Below are 16,082 nucleotides of genomic sequence, written 5' to 3'. Positions count from 1 at the left end.
TGCATAACAAATGGAGAGAATTATGGTGTTGCAACCTTCACAAGTTTCAGTATCCACAGATTAACCCAACCAAGATGCTATATTTTTGAAGACCCCTTTTATGTGGCTCTAGAAAGATCAATTTACATCTCCACTCCTATCCTAGAATTCTGAAAGCCCCCCTCCCCCCACTTGTTATTGCCAGGCTCTGCTAGGCTCCCAAGAACTATGTAGGAAGGATAGTGGGATCATGCAAGCAATACAAACTCCAGAAATTCTAAGATATCCACGATCATTCCAGAGCTGACTGCCAACATGATTACCATTATTGTTAACAGGGACTATTTTGTATTGTGAACTTGAGGGGAGTAAAATCCCTTAATAAAAAGGACACCAAATACAAAGCAATATCATTTACTTTTAGTTATGGTAAGAAAGGGGAAAAGAGAAAGATCACATTTTACAGATAAAAGGTAGAACCCTGAAATACTGACATTCTCTTATCGTTCATGATGCCGAGGTTCTCTTACGATTTCATTTTAAAACTGCAATTAAAAATGTACAAAAAAAAGAAAACTCAAAATCAACCCACAGTATCTAAAACAAATGAAACAAAACCAGAAATGGGGGTGGGGGAACCTGCAGGCACTTCCTCTTGTGGAATGTTTTAAAAAGTTAGCCTACTAAAGAAAACAGTCGACTTCTTGTGAAGGTTTTGAAGAGAAATATGTATCAGTTCATTTATATTTGAGTATTTCAGTAATAGCCTTGGTGATACTGCTGGTTCCATGGCTTCTGACCCCAAAATTGCTGTGAATGAAAAACAAAAAAGGAGAAAAAATCAGATTAAAATTCTGGATAAATTTAACCTCAATTTTCTGGAAGAAAAAGCATCACCTAACCCATGGTCAAATGAAACTTGCTCCTCCTGCTAAATAAACATTAATACCACCTTGTTAAGAAATACAAAGCTAGTTATGAATAAGCTTCTCATTAGAAAATGCAATGATACTTATGTAATGTAATGTAATGTAATTTATTTCTTATATACCGCTACATCCGTTAGGTTCTAAGCGGTTTACAGAAAATATACATTAAGATTAGAAATAAGAAAGGTACTTGAAAAATTCCCTTACTGTCCCGAAGGCTCACAATCTAACTAAAGTACCTGGAGGGTAATAGAGAAGTGAAAAGTAGAGTTAGAGGAAAAATAAAAATAAAATAAACATTTTAACAAGACAGCATTGATCTAAATACTTTGGAAGGTAGAAGAGAGGAGAGAAAGGAATAGAAGCATGATGAAGTGATGAAGTGGAGCAAGTAAGTTTAGGAGGAGCGATTGACGTTTCCAGAAAGGGCTTCTTCAGGGAAGAGACTTGGCCGACAGTCCCAGGATGCCTATGTCTCCTCCCCTGAGATGTTCTCCCATCCATGCATTCCCTCCCAGACACACTGCCTGTGCCCCAGCCGTTCCAAGGATGCTGCCCCAGATGAGGCCCACGGTGAATGCAGGATTCTCTCCTCTGCGGGAAAGCCGCCCGGAGCCGACAGTCGATCTTCTTAGTGGATTGCAGGGGGGGGAGAGTTCACACTCTTGGTAGTATCGGGTCTGTGTGCTCTCGGTGGTTGTGGCTGGTCTCGTTGCTGCTTAGGTGTAAAAGCAGTTGATCTCCACTGCTGCTGATATTTAAAAGCAGGCAGATTGATCTCTCCAATGGACTGCAGGGGGAGGAGTTCACACTCCTGGCAGGATCGGGTCTGTGGGCTCTTGGTGGTTGCGGTAGGTCTCGCTGCTGCTTGTATGTAAAAGCAGTTGTTTTTCTACTGCTGCTGATATTTAAAGCAGGTAGATTGATCTCTTAAACGGGATATAGGGGGAGGAGCTCACATGCCTGGCTGGATCGGGGCAAGGGCTCCTATTATAGGCAGCTGGTCTTGCTGCTACTTAGGTGTTAAAGCAGTTGATCTTCCTAGCGGAGTTCTCCAAGGACAACAGGCATATATTCTCATGTGTGTGACGTTATCCATGGAACCTGGTATGGATATTGCCAAGTGCACTTTAACCAGTGCCCATACCGTGACTTCCTGCCCGACGCCAGCTCATAGGACAATGAGTTCAGTAACAAAGCTAAGAAGCCAACATCTGCTTCAGTCAAACTGAGGGGTTTTTGAGGCAGAATTTAAAGTTAGAAAAAAAGATCAATTTTAAAATCCAAGATGGCCACCATCATGAATTCACACCATAAAAATGGCAAAAATAACAAACATCTGAAAATTTTTTTAAAAAAATAGTGATTTGGGGTCTTGGGAGAATTACAGATTTTAAAACGTCTTCCAAGCCACCCTGAAGTTCCCATAGGAAACAATGGCGTTACTCACAGACTCTGTAATGCCTTCTGCTCATCAGCAGCTGAATGAATAAAAGGCTTTTCTGCCTCAGAACAGCTCTAAATGCCCAGGAATGGAGATCTTCAGACTGCCAGCTGGCCAGAGACCGACCTCAACCTCCACACCCACAGATCCTCTGCCATGCGGTCGAGTGGTAAAGGCAACCTGTGCCCTGAAACCCGAGTGGGTTTCTATCCAGACGCACTCAGCTTGCGCAAGAAACCTGTGACTGTGGGGTCACCGGCCTGTAAACTCCATGGGAGGGACCCCAGGTATTTCCAGAAGGTGGCACACAGCAGGCTGGCTTCACAGTGCCACCAGAGTTTCTCTGTGAAGCTGCAGTCTGGCTCCGCAGGACTGCGCCTTTTTTTCTGACAGCAGACCATTGAGGAGGGGTTTCAAGGCACTGAAGTCACCGAGAACAAAGTGAACTTTAAGCAAAAAAATAAGGAACAGAAGCAGAGTAACAGTAAAAGACTTCTGCCCAGACTGCTTGCAGAAGTTGAAACTGTTTCTACCACTAGAGGGTGTGCAGCATGTGCTCTGAAAAGATGTGAATTTTGCAAAACACAGACTGCAGGTTGGGATTGAACACTAGAATATGGAATCCAGAAGGGACGTAACAGAACTATGTTTGACATTCCCCACTCAGAGAAAATCGGATGCAAGACTTATGTGAAAGACCATTGCGAGGTTGGAAAGTCTATTTAACCTGTCTGCCATTCTGATTTCCCACCAAATAAAACTTCTTTGAGAAGCATCCTGTGAGCAGTGGCCCAATTCCAAATTTCGACTGCCTCCATACAAAGGGAATAAAAGCAAGTGCCTCCTTGTTTAAATAAAACATGACAACCTGGTTGTCTGTATGGACAAGTACTAAGACGAGGTGCTGAAAGGTTCTCAGCCTAACTACAAAGAGAATGATGTGGAGCCATAGATAGATGCTGCACCATGCAAGTTCAAAACAAGATGACCATCCAGAAAGACTTTTGGACTACTGCAACATCCTCTACCTGCCGTGCCCTGCAAACATGATAAAACAATTACAGACAACACAAAACACAGCCCTCAGACTGATCTATTCACTAAGCAAATATGACCACATCACCACCACATACCTAGACTTATACTGGCTACCTATACAAGCGTGAATACTATTCAAATTCTACTGACTATTATTCAAAGTAATGAATGGCACTGCCCACACATCTAATCAATTGCCTAAACCGGAACAAATCAACCAGACAAATGAGAACTTAGACCCCATTTACCCACCCCCCAATCAAAGGTACAAAGCACAAGAAGATGTATGAGAACCTACTAGCAACACAAGCAGCAAAACTTGATCACCTCCTCTCCAACATGCTGACAATGACCAACTTCAAATCATTTCGAATAAAACCCTGCTATTCAAAAAATTTATCAAGAAATCATAACACATCTCCATGACTATCCCTACTCTTGTAAATTTCCCATCAAAGTCTCAGCCATGTAAACAGCACCCTAATTTGTAATTTTCCTGGAAATGTCCAGTTACCTTCTTTTGTAATCCACCTAGAACTGCAAGGTATTGGCAGAATAGAAGTAACTAATGTAATTAATCTTACAAGTTATTCCACATATTCACCCCTAAGTTCAACACACCTGGCACATTGTGTCTGAAGTTTCTGTAACCCTTCTAAAAAACATTCCGATATCTGATAAAATCGCCTCTGAATCACTCGCAAACTGTCACCCTTTCAAATTCTTTTTAAGGTTTGGAAACGGAAAAATAGAGCAAGATCTAGTGAGTAGATGCATTGTCTTGCAAAAAGAACTCCTTTCAAGTTCCCCCTCTTCTTTTTTTCTTTCAATGCCTCATTTAATCAGCACAGCAAGTTACAGTAACTGATTGGCTTCTTGTAAGATATTTATTAAATTTTCTATACCGTTCTCCCCAGGGAGCTCAGAATGGTTTACATGAATTTATTCATGTACTCAAACATTTTTCCCTGTCTATCCCGGTGGGTTCACAATCTATGTAATGTACATGGGGCAATGGGGGTATTAAGTGATTTGCCCATTGTCTTAAGGAGTAGTATGGATTTGAATCCACCACCTCTGGGTGCCAAGGCTGTAGCTTTAACCACTACACCACCTTCCTGGGTCTTGAATTTCTTTGGCCTTGGAGAACTTGAGTGCTGCCACTGTATGGACTGTTTTGTCTCAGATCATAGTGGTATAATGCTTCAACAACAGTAACTTGCTGTTCCAAAAGTTTGACACCAGCTCACTGAAAATGCTGCAAATCAACTTCGAAGTATCCACTCGACCTCATTTCTCATCTCACTTGGCTGACAGCTTCTGCATACACAGCTGATCATGGATTATACACCCACCAGGTTCCCTGGATATCTGTAGTCTCAGCAATTGTTTTAGCTGATATTTGCCGATCTACCAAAATCAGGTCACGGACGTAGTCAACAATTTTAGGAGTTGAAACTCTTGAGGCCTCCCAACCTTGCTGCATCTTCGGTATCAAAATCTCCACACTGAAAGTTTGCACACCAACTTCTTCACTGTGGAGTATGATGGGCATTTGCCATTCAATGTTTACATCATACATTCATGGATTTCCTTTGGAGTTTTCTTCTACAGGAAAAGGAACTTCATGACGACTCAGAGTTCCACACTTGAAAAATTCCACACTTTTTTGTTGACATGGTTCAATCAATGATCTGAAACAATGTCAAAACATAGCATTAATGATTCTACAAATTGGCACTCTGCAAAATAAAACACCTTTTTCAGCTACAGTGGCAAAATAACGCTCAGAATTTAGGAAGTTGGTTGAGCTGAGAACTTTTCAGCACCCCCTTGTATTTCCTGAAGGAGGTAGTCCTGGAATGTTTTGAAAACATTCCTTATTGCTCATAACTCTAGGAGATTGATATGGAGGGTCAGTCCATGGTGAGACCACACTCCCCAAGTATAGAGACTGTCTAGATGAGCTCCGTAACCCAGTATCAAAAGTGTCCATGGTCATAAGTTTTTGGAGGGAAAGTGGCTGGAATGGGAGACCAGATTGTGGGCTACTATTCACCATTGGAGAGAGTGCTGGAGATCTGGGATAAGTTGTACTGGAGTAGATAGGGATCCCGTGGCTTGGGACCAGTGGGCTGATAAGGTCTGTTGCAGAATCCTCAACTGAAGATGTGCGAATGGGGTCTTGCCATATGAAAAAGGCGGCATAACATCTGGCGGGCAGAAGTGCTCTTGAAGATAAAGACTGACACAGGCAAATGAGATTCTTGACCCTCTGCTCTGAACTGTGTTCAAGAGTGCTCCTAGTAAGAACACACATGAAACTCTATGAGTGAAAGGCTGCTGCAGCTACACTAGGCATTTCATAAAGACATAAGGAGTAAACGCTCATCCAAAGGGCAAAGCCTTGTATTGGAAGTGCCTGAGACTTATGAAGAAGTAGACACTTCTTGTGAGCAGGTAGAATGGATATGCGAGTGTAAGCTTCTTTGAGATCTAGAAAGTAAAGTCAATCTCCTTTTTCTCCTCAGAAAGTTGTTGTTTTTTTTTTTTAGCTATGCATTTCTAGTTTACTGATGTACTATATGCAACAAAATATTTTTATATTATTCCAAAATACTGTATAATGAATGAGAGAGAACTCAGAGGTATTAAACCAGCATATTAAACCATTTCTAAATTATGCATGTCGGGATAATTGAATAAATGTATTACACATACTGTAGAGAAGGCTGTTTTACATGCAAAAAAGGGCTTTTAAAAACATGTGCCTTCATTTGCACATAAAAAGTATGTGAACAGAAAGTGCATACCTTTCTTTTATGCAGTCTACAGAAGGATGTTGCTGTGTTGATTTTGGTTGGCGTAAAAGAGGAGTTGTGATGTTGAATGAGGCAACCATTGGGAGAGGAGACACCAGAGATCGTTCCTGCCCCCCTTAACTAGACCCCAGGTGATCAAGTTCAGTCCAGGTCCGGCGCTGTGGCGGGAATGTCTATGCTGAGCATGGAGCTCAGCTCGTAGGCTCAACATGTAGGCAATGAGCTCAGCATTATGCACAAAGAGTCCCCTCCCCCGGATGATGCGTGCATACGTGGCTCAGCTCACTGCCTATGTGCTCAGCATAGACGTTCCCGCTGCGGCACCGGACTGAATTTGAAATTAGGTAGGCTCCCCATGGGAGCCCCGTAGACTGGGGGATCCCCACGGGACCCGGGGGATTCCCGCGATCCCCGGTCCCATGCAGACCTCTAATTTAGAGGGGATGGAGGGAAGGTAAGTGTATGCAGTGGCTATGGGAGCTTGTGTCAGTCATGCTGCCAAGAGAGAGAAGCTGCGCTGCAGCTTTGCTGTCAGGTGAGAGCAGCTTGGTCCTAGTGTCCGCATCACTGCTGGTTGAAAAGTTTCTCCCATTTTTAGAAAGTGTCCCTCGTCAGTTCTATTTTTTTTTTAACATTTATTTTCTCTGAAGGAAGGGGTTGATTGAAGATCATCTATGTGCTTATTTTTTAATCAGGCAGAGGTTTAAAAAATCTTTGAAACCCTATCTATATTAATTTTTTTTTTAAATTAATATGAAATAATTGTTTGAATGAGAGAGAGGGGAGAGCTGCGACCAGTTAGAATCAGCTAAGAAAAAACTGACAGGCTAGGGAAGGAGGTGGGAGTCTCTGCACATACTCAGTAAGCCAAACGCTTACTATTGTTAGGAGAGAGCACAGACACATAAGATCAGTCTAGGAGTTCACCATCAGGTGTACCTCCATCTCCTCTTTTTGTTTCAAGAGAACTAAGTACATGTACAGTATGCTGGCTCAAAAACTTGGTTAATTCAAAACAGTAGCTTCTCATGCAGGCTCCACTGTCCTCTGAGAATATCAACAAAAAAGGAAATGCTCCTGGCACCCCCTCTCTAAATTAGAGGTTTTTCCACTGCACCTCTCTTTACACCTGAGGCACTGCTATAATTCAGCACTCTTTAAAGCAATGCATAAAACCATAAACATTAAGCACATCTTCCCATTCACTGCACCTAATAAGATGACTAATGTCATATCTAAACCTCCATTCGAAGCAATAAATACTTACACCCTGCTGCTGCCACTGGCTGTAGCCCTGAGAGTGATTTTTGTAGCCACGATTATTTCCCCTTCCTCTGAAATTCTGCAGAAAATAGATCACAGTAAGATTTTAGGTTGGGTTTTTTTTTTGGGGGGGAAGGGATAGGAATCCAGAGATTTTGTACACCCATGTCTACATAGTAACATAGTAGATGACGGCAGATAAAGACCCGAATGGTCCATCCAGTCTGCCCAACCTGATTCAATTTAAAATTGTTTTTATTTTTTCTTCTTAGCTATTTCTGGGCAAGAATCCAAAGCTTTACCCGGTACTGTGCTTGGGTTCCACTGCCGAAATCTGCAGAAAAAGTCCTATACCCTGCAGTCCTTTCACAAGGAATTACAATACAGCTGTATGAACAAGAGTACCCAATCTAATGTTACTGGTAATCTTATTCATATAGGCCCTTTGATGCTTTGCAGTTGCATGCATGATAGGGTACTCAAACAGCACAGTTACTTACCGTAACAGGTGTTATCCAGGGACAGCAGGCAGATATTCTTGACTGATGGGTGAAGGCACCGACGGAGCCCTGGTACGGACAATTTTAGAGTGATTGCACTCTAAGAACTTAGAAAGTTCTAGCTAGGCCGCACCGTGCGTGCGCGAGTGTCCTCCCGCCCGACGAAGGTGTGCGGTCCCCAGTTAAGATAAGCCAGCTAAGAAGCCAACCCGGGGAGGTGGGAGGGACACAAGAATATCTGCCTGCTGTCCCTGGATAACACCTGTTACGGTAAGTAACTGTGCTTTATCCCAGGACAAGCAGGCAGCATATTCTTGACTGATGGGTGACCTCCAAGCTAACAAAAAGAGGGATGGAGGGAAGGTTGGCCATTAGGAAAACAAATTTTGTAAAACAGACTGGCCGAAGTGTCCATCCCATCTGGAGAATGCATCCAGACAATAGTGAGATGTAAAAGTATGAACTGAGGACCAAGTAGCAGCCTTGCAGATTTCCTCAATGGGAGTGGATCGGAGGTAAGCTACAGACGCTGCCATAGCTCTAACCTTGTGGCCCGTGACAGAACCTTCCAGTATCAGGCCCGACTGAGCATAACAGAATGAAACGCAAGCCGCAAGCCAATTGGATAAAGTGCGTTTAGATACAGGATGACCCAGCTTGTTAGGATCAAATGACAAAAAAAGCTGAGGAGATGATCTGTGAGGTTTAGTGCACTCGAGCTAGTAAGCCAGAGCACGTTTACAGTCCAAGGTATGCAAAGCCTGTTCACCTGGGTGAGAATGAGGCTTCGGGAAAAAAACAGGTAGGACAATGGACTGGTTAAGATGAAAGTCAGACACAACCTTAGGGAGAAACTTTGGGTGTGTACGCAGAACTACCTTATCGTGGTGAAAAACAGTGAAAGGTGGATCAGCCACTAGTGCATGTAACTCACTGACCCTCCTGGCAGAGGTGAGCGCTATAAGGAAGACCACTTTCCAAGTGAGAAATTTGAAATGTGCTGTAGCCAGAGGTTCAAAAGGCGGCTTCATTAAAGCGGAAAGAACCAGATTGAGATCCCAGATAACAGGAGGGGCTTTAAGAGGTGGCTTCACATTGAAAAGGCCTCTCATGAACCTGGAAATCAAAGGATGAGCAGAGAGGGGTTTTCCATGAATTGGCTCATGAAAAGCAGCAATGGCACTGAGATGAACTCTGATAGAAGTAGATTTGAGACCAGAGTCTGACAGGGAAAGAAGATAGTCCAACACGAGTCCCACTGCTAGAGACGTGGGATTATGGTGATGTAAGAGGCACCAGGAAGAAAACCGAGACCACTTCTGTTGGTAACAATAAAGGGTGGACGGTTTCCTGGAAGCATCAATGATAGAATGGACAGGCTGAGAAAGGAGTGAGTGAGCCGAAGTTAGCCCGAAAGATACCAAGCTGTCAGATGCAGAGACGGTAAGTTGGGATGCAATAGGGACTGTTGATGCTGAGTAAGCAGAGTAGGAAACAGTGGAAGAATTATGGTTTCCCTGGAACTGAGTTGAAGTAGAAGGGAGAACCAATGTTACCGTGGAGCGATGAGAATCATGGTGGCTTGTTCCCTCCTGAGCTTGAACAATGTCCGCAGCATGAGAGGTAGAGGGGGAAATGCATATAGGAAGAGATTGGTCCAATCCAGGAGAAATGCATCGGGTGCCAGACGGTGAGGGGAGTAGAGTCTGGAGCAAAACAGGGGCAGTTGATGATTGTGAGGAGCTGCAAAAAGGTCCACTTGAGGAGTGCCCCGTTGAGTGAAAATGGACTGGAGAGTCAAGGGGTCGAGAGTCCATTCGTGAGGTTGGAGAATTCTGCTGAGATTGTCTGCTAAGGAATTCTGCTCTCCTTGAATGTAGACAGCCTTCAGGAATAATTGATGAGCTGTCGCCCAAGACCAAATCCGTTGGGCTTCCTGACACAACAGGCGAGAGCCCGTCCCTCCCTGTTTGTTGATGTAGTACAATGCAACTTGATTGTCTGTGCAAATGAGTAGTACTTGAGGAAAGAGAAGATGCTGAAAAGCCTTGAGGGCATAAAACATTGCTCGGAGTTCCAGGAAATTGATGTGGTGTTTCTTTTCCTGGGCAGTCCAAAACCCCTTAGTTTGGAATTCGTTCAAGTGAGCTCCCCAGGCATAAGGGGATGCGTCTGTGGTGATCACGATATGATGAGGAGGTAAATGGAACAGAAGACCTCTGGATAGATTTGAAGATGTCAACCACCAAAGAAGCGACTGTCGAAGAGACGATGTCACAGATATGTGTTGTGAGCAAGGATCCGTCGCTTGGGACCACTGGGTCGCTAGGGTCCATTGAGGAGTGCGCAGGTGGAGACGTGCAAAGGGTGTGACATGCACTGTCGAAGCCATGTGCCCCAAGAGCACCATCATGTGATTTGCTGAGATGGTAATCTGATGAAATACCTGCCGACAGAGATGAAGGATGGTCTGAAGGCGGTTGGATGGAAGAAACGCCCTCATCAGAACAGTGTCCAGAATGGCTCCAATGAATTGAAGTCGCTGGGTTGGAATGAGGTGCGACTTGGGTAGATTGATTTCGAAACCTAACAGTTGAAGGAAGTGAATGGTCTGGTTGGTGGCAAGCAGAACCGCCTGAGGGGAATGAGCCTTGATCAGCCAGTCGTCCAGATAAGGGAAGACTTGAAAATTGTGAGAGCGTAGATAGGCTGCTACCACAATCAGACACTTGGTGAATACCCTGGGAGAGAAGGCCAGACCGAAGGGTAGCACCTTGTACTGATAATGATGTTGATTGATGAGAAAACGTAGATATTGCCTGGACGTCAGATGGATAAGAATATGTGTGTAGGTCTCTTTGAGATCGAGGGAGCATAGCCAGTCGCCCTGAGTGAGAAGAGGGTAGAGGGTGGCAAGAAAGAGCATTTTGAACTTCTCCTTGACCAAACATTTGTTGAGATCTCTGAGATCTAATATAGGTCTGAGGTCTCCGGTCTTTTTGGGGACTAGAAAGTACCTGGAGTAAAATCCCTGACCTCGCTGATCTGGAGGAACTTCTTCGATGGCATTGAGAAGAAGGAGGGATTGAACCTCTTGAGCGAGAAGGAGGGACTGAGACTTGTTGGAAGCAGACTCTTTTGGCAGGCCTAACGGCGGAGGAGTCTGAAAGTTGAGGGAGTAACCGTGGGCGATGATAGAGAGCACCCACTGATCGGTGGTGATTACCTCCCATCGAGTCAGAAAAATGTTTAGTCGACCTCCTATAGGCTGTGGAAGAGGACATGAGGGAGGAAGACTGGCAATGCTCTGGAGAAAAGAGTCAAAAGGGCTGAGTTGGTTTAGGCTGGGCAACAGGTTTCATTGCAGGTGGCTGTTGTTGCCGAGCCTGTTGTTGCTGTTGTTGCCGTTGTCTCCGAGGCTAAGGAGGATGAGGCTGAATTGGTCGAGCAGAGAACCAGCGCTGGTATGAAGTTTCTGCCTAAATGGAAGAGGAGGAGGAGGTTTCTTTTTATTTTTCAATAAGGTATCCCACCTCGTCTCATGAGCCGAAAGTTTCTGGGTGGTGGTGATTTTCCAAACAGCTCATCACCCAGGCAGGGAGCATTGGCAAGGCGGTCCTGGTGGTTCACATCAAGGTCTGAGATGCGAAGCCATGCCAATTGTCTCATCGCTACAGACATAGCAGTGGCTCGGGATGTCAGTTCAAAAGTGTCATAGATGGAACGGACCATAAACTTCCTGAGCTGCAAGAGACTGGCAGTGCATTGCTGAAAAGCAGAAAGCTTGCGGTCAGGAATATATTTTTGAAAAGTGGCCATCTGTTGGATAAGATGTTTCAGGTAAAAGGAGAAGTGGAATGCATAGTTACCTGAACGGTTGGCCAACATAGCATTTTGGTAAAGTCGTTTACCAAATTTGTCCATAGCCTTGCCCTCTCTGCCAGGAGGGACAGAAGCATACACACTTGAGCCTGCAGATTTTTTCAGGGTTGATTCCACTAGCAAAGATTCATGTGGAAGCTGAGGTTTGTCAAACCCTGGAATAGGTATCACCTTGTAAAGTGATTCCAATTTTCTTGGAGCTCCTGGGATGGTGAGAGGAGTCTCCAGATTTTTATAAAAAGTTTCCCTTAAGATATCGTGAAGGGGTAATTTTAAAAATTCCTTGGGAGGTTGGTCAAAGTCCAAAGCATCTAAGAATGCTTTGGACTTCTTAGAATCAGACTCCAAGGGGAGAGAAAGGGTTGCTGACATTTCCCTAAGAAATTGAGTGAAGGAAGAATGCTCTGGCTTACTAGCAGGATCCTGCACTGATGGGTCATCCTCATCCGATGAAAAATCCTCCTCGGTACCGAGGGGATCCTCGGAGTCATCCCACAAATCAGGGTCACGTACCGATGGAAGACGGCCCTGAGATAGAGGAGTAGAGGATTCGGTATGCTTGGTCTTGCGTACCGATTTACCAGAACGCATCGACACCGTACCCGGTGACTGTAAAGCGGTACGGGTGTCGGAGAGCGGTACCAGATCAGAGACAGCATGAGCAGCTCGACGAAGAGACTTTGGCTCTGCCGATAAAAGAGGCATAGATATAGAAGAGGCAGATTTAAGCCGTGCCGATAGCGTCGATGCTGACAGAATAGGCTGGTCGACGATCAGTACCGTAGGCTCAGTAGGTACCGACACCGGAAGGTTCGGGGTCAGGAGAGCCGGAAGCAGGTGTTGCAATTGCTCCTTAAGCTGGACCTGGAGAATGGATGCTATGCGCTCATCCAGAGACGGTCCCGATGGCACCGGTACCGCTTTTTTCTTGCTCGGTACCTACGGTGCCGCTCTAAGCTCAGGCGAAGTCGATGCCGATGAAGAGGCAGTCACTTCTATGGGAGTGGAGCGTTTGCGGGGCTGGCGCGCAGTCTGCAGGACTTGGCTCACTGCATGCTCGACTGGCGGGCCAAGAACAGTAGGGGATGCTTCTTAGCCGGCTTACCTGTGGGGTGCGACACCGAAGTTGCATCTTGCGGTGTCGAAACCACCGGTGTCGACTTGGAGAAAGTTGCCGATGCCGGGGTCGATGCCGGTGGAACTTCCATAGCGGCACCGAAAAGAATCTGCTGTTGGATTTGGCGATTCTTCAAAGTTCTCTTTTGAAGAGAACTACAGCGGGTGCACGTTTCAGCCCTATGGTCCGGACCCAAACACTGAAGGCACCACTTGTGCGGGTCGGATAAGGAAATAGGGCGTGCACACCGCTGACACTTTTTAAAACCCGGTGAAGGGGGCATGAAGGGAAAAACGGCAGTAGCAAAATCGAAGCTCGAGGCTTCGATGGTGTCAACAGGCCCCGCTGGGGCCGATCGAAAAAAGTCGAAAAAATAGACTTTTTTTTTTTTTTTTTTACAAGTAAAGGAAAGAAAAAAATAATGTGAAGAATTTCACGAGGAAAAATAACGCGCGAGCGGGAAGGCGACGAAAAAAGAAAATTTTCCAACAGCCGTTGGAAACGCGCGTCTTCTTAGTTCCGCGGAAACTAAGAAACTGGGGACCGCGCGCCTTCGTCGGGCGGGAGGGCACTCGCGCATGCGCGGTGCGGCCTAGCTAGAACTTTCTAAGTTCTTAGAGTGCAATCACTTTAAAATTGTCCGTACCGGGGCTCCGTCGGTGCCGTCACCCATCAGTCAAGAATATCTGCCTGCTTGTCCTGGGATAATGAGGCTTACACATATATATACACTAGTGCTGCCTGATTAGGGAAAATTTTTTCAATTCAGCCTTTTGGATCAATTTTTTGACTGATTTTCCCACTCAATCATGCGGTTCCCCCCCCCCCCCCCCAACATCCTGGTAAGTTTATTTTGTAATCCTTTCACCCACCCCACCCCCCTTTGCTCTCTCCAACCCCACACTGTCACTGTGGTGTAAACAGTCTTTTCTTCTCTGTTGGGTCCTAGCTCATGCTTGCTGTCTAAAACCAGCTCTGGCAGGATACACATTTCAAATCACACATATTGTAATCACAAAACAGAAAATATTTTTCTACCTTCCACTGCCATAGCCAACATTTCTCTTTCTTTCCCACTGTCTACCATATCTTTCTCTCCCTGCCTTGTGCCCTGGGTCAAATTTCTCTATTTTCTTGCAAGCAGCATCTATCCCTTCCTCCCCTCCATTATCATGTGCAACATAGAAACATAGAGTATGACGGCAGAAAAGGGCCGACGGCCCAACAAGTCTGCCCACTCAAGAACCCTCCCTCCTCGAGAATCCATCTTTTAAGCATTCCTCTGGAGTGACCCCACTAGACAGTCCCATCGTCCCTTGAAGTCGAGTGTAGTACTGGCCTCAATTACCTGACGTGGAAGACCATTCTTCGATCAATTACCCATCTCTCCCTGCCCTCCACCCTATGTCCAACATTTCTCCCTTTTCTTCATGCATGTCTCCTTCCCCTCCACTAGATGCAGGATTTCTCTTTCTCACCCCTTTTTACCCTCTTTGTTACATCTCTCCCTTCCTCTCCTCCGCTCCATGTCCAAAAGCTTTTCTCCCCTTCCCCTGTGCAGCAGCTACCCACTACCCCCCGTGTGAAATCTGATATATCTCCGGGCCTCCCAAAGCAGCAGTGGGAAGTCTAGCAGAAGCAGTGCTGTGAATAGGCAGCTTGCTGCCTGTCCCACTAGTGCTTCCCTCTGCCACGTCATCAGTAACATGGCAGAGGGAAGGCCCTGGCAGGGCAGGTCGCAAGCTTTCTGTTCAGAGTGCTGCCTCTGTCAACCGGCCACCCTCTGCTTTAGGAGGCCCAGAGGTATGTCAGGTCTCACTCTTTGTGTGTCACTGAATCGGCAAACAAATTAAGAGAAAGGGAGAGAGTGAATGTGTGTGCTTGCTTGGTGGGGGGGGGGGGGGAAGAGAATTTTTTTAAAAATCAGACTATTGATATATTATATAAAGTCTAGGTGAGCAAAGTTCAAATTCTGTTGCAGACTTACTTCTACCAAGTCAAAATTGGTACAGGATATACAGGCAAGCTTTGAAGCAGTCTGGATTTGCTTTTAACTGGTTAAAAATAATCTGCATATAGGGCTTACTAATTTTAGAATACCCTATATACTTGTATATAAACTGACCTGTATATAAACCGAAATAACCCTTTTTCTCACCAAAAAGGAGAAAAAAAGGGCCAACTTAAATATATAAACCTGAGGGTGTTTGTGTGAGGGTTATCAAGTGCCCTGCCAGACTCTGCACCCTCTCCTCCCTTCCATCCTTGCCAGGCTGTGTCCCTTGTAACCCCCCCCCCCTTCCCCAATGCCTTGCATGCCTCTACCATACCTGCCATAAGCCCTGGTGGTGCAGCTGGGACAGGAGATCCCTCCCGCCTACCCCATTAGTAAAAAGCATACCTTTAAAATCCCTGGTGGTCCAGGATCCCTTCCACCTCCTGTCCTGGCTGACTAAACTCTCACATCCCTCCTGCCTCCCTGATTAGTAAAAAGTGTACCTTTAAAATCCCTGGTGGTCCAGCAGTGAACCAGGGCAGGAGTGCTCTTCCTAAGCTCCTACCCCATGCAGAGCTGCTATCTGAACGGTTGCTGTGACTTCTTGCTGTAACCTTGCGAGACCGTGGGAACTCACGGCAGCCATTTAGATAGTGGCTCTGCATGGAGCCACTGGGGCAGGAGCGTAGGAAGATTAAAATCCCTGGTGGTCCAGCAATGCACCAGGGCAGGAGTAAAAGGTTTTTACTAATTGGGGAGGTATGGTACGATCCAAACAAGCTCAACCACAGAACAGCATATCAATGAAAGGCTCCGGCTAAAAGTAAAATTGGAGTGTAATTCCAAACTCTAATGGTCTATAATAGAAGTTAGTGAAGGGCTTACTGGTCTACCCAATTCATAAAGCCATACAGCCTACTAGACCGCCCATCCAAACTCATACGTAGAACCCACCTGTTTAGCTACCCTACCCTAAGGACCTGCCGTTACAAAAGATATCTAAATAGAACTCTTGCCTTCCAAGCAGGTCATCACAATAACTGGCTGGCCCACATCATCTCACGCTCTTCATCCTACTTAAACTTCAGGAAACTACTAAAAACTAATCTTAT

The 16,082-nt window shown here is 45.4% G+C and overlaps 1 protein-coding gene across 1 annotated transcript in view; it reads right to left on the bottom strand.

Moving 5' to 3' along the window:
- Window positions 1–377: 377 nt before the first annotated feature.
- The window catches only part of HNRNPU (heterogeneous nuclear ribonucleoprotein U), a 145,398-nt gene continuing 129,693 nt past the window's right edge, over window positions 378–16,082 (bottom strand). Inside the window, 2 exon segments of the mRNA XM_033936173.1 lie at window positions 378–789; window positions 7,480–7,554. Of these exon segments, the coding sequence (XP_033792064.1) occupies window positions 736–789; window positions 7,480–7,554 (129 nt within the window). The 3' untranslated portion in view covers window positions 378–735.

This window comes from Geotrypetes seraphini, chromosome 3, assembly GCF_902459505.1.
Source record: "Geotrypetes seraphini chromosome 3, aGeoSer1.1, whole genome shotgun sequence".
NCBI classification, from domain to species: domain Eukaryota; kingdom Metazoa; phylum Chordata; class Amphibia; order Gymnophiona; family Dermophiidae; genus Geotrypetes; species Geotrypetes seraphini.
This window is presented reverse-complemented; position numbering and strand designations above follow the sequence as displayed.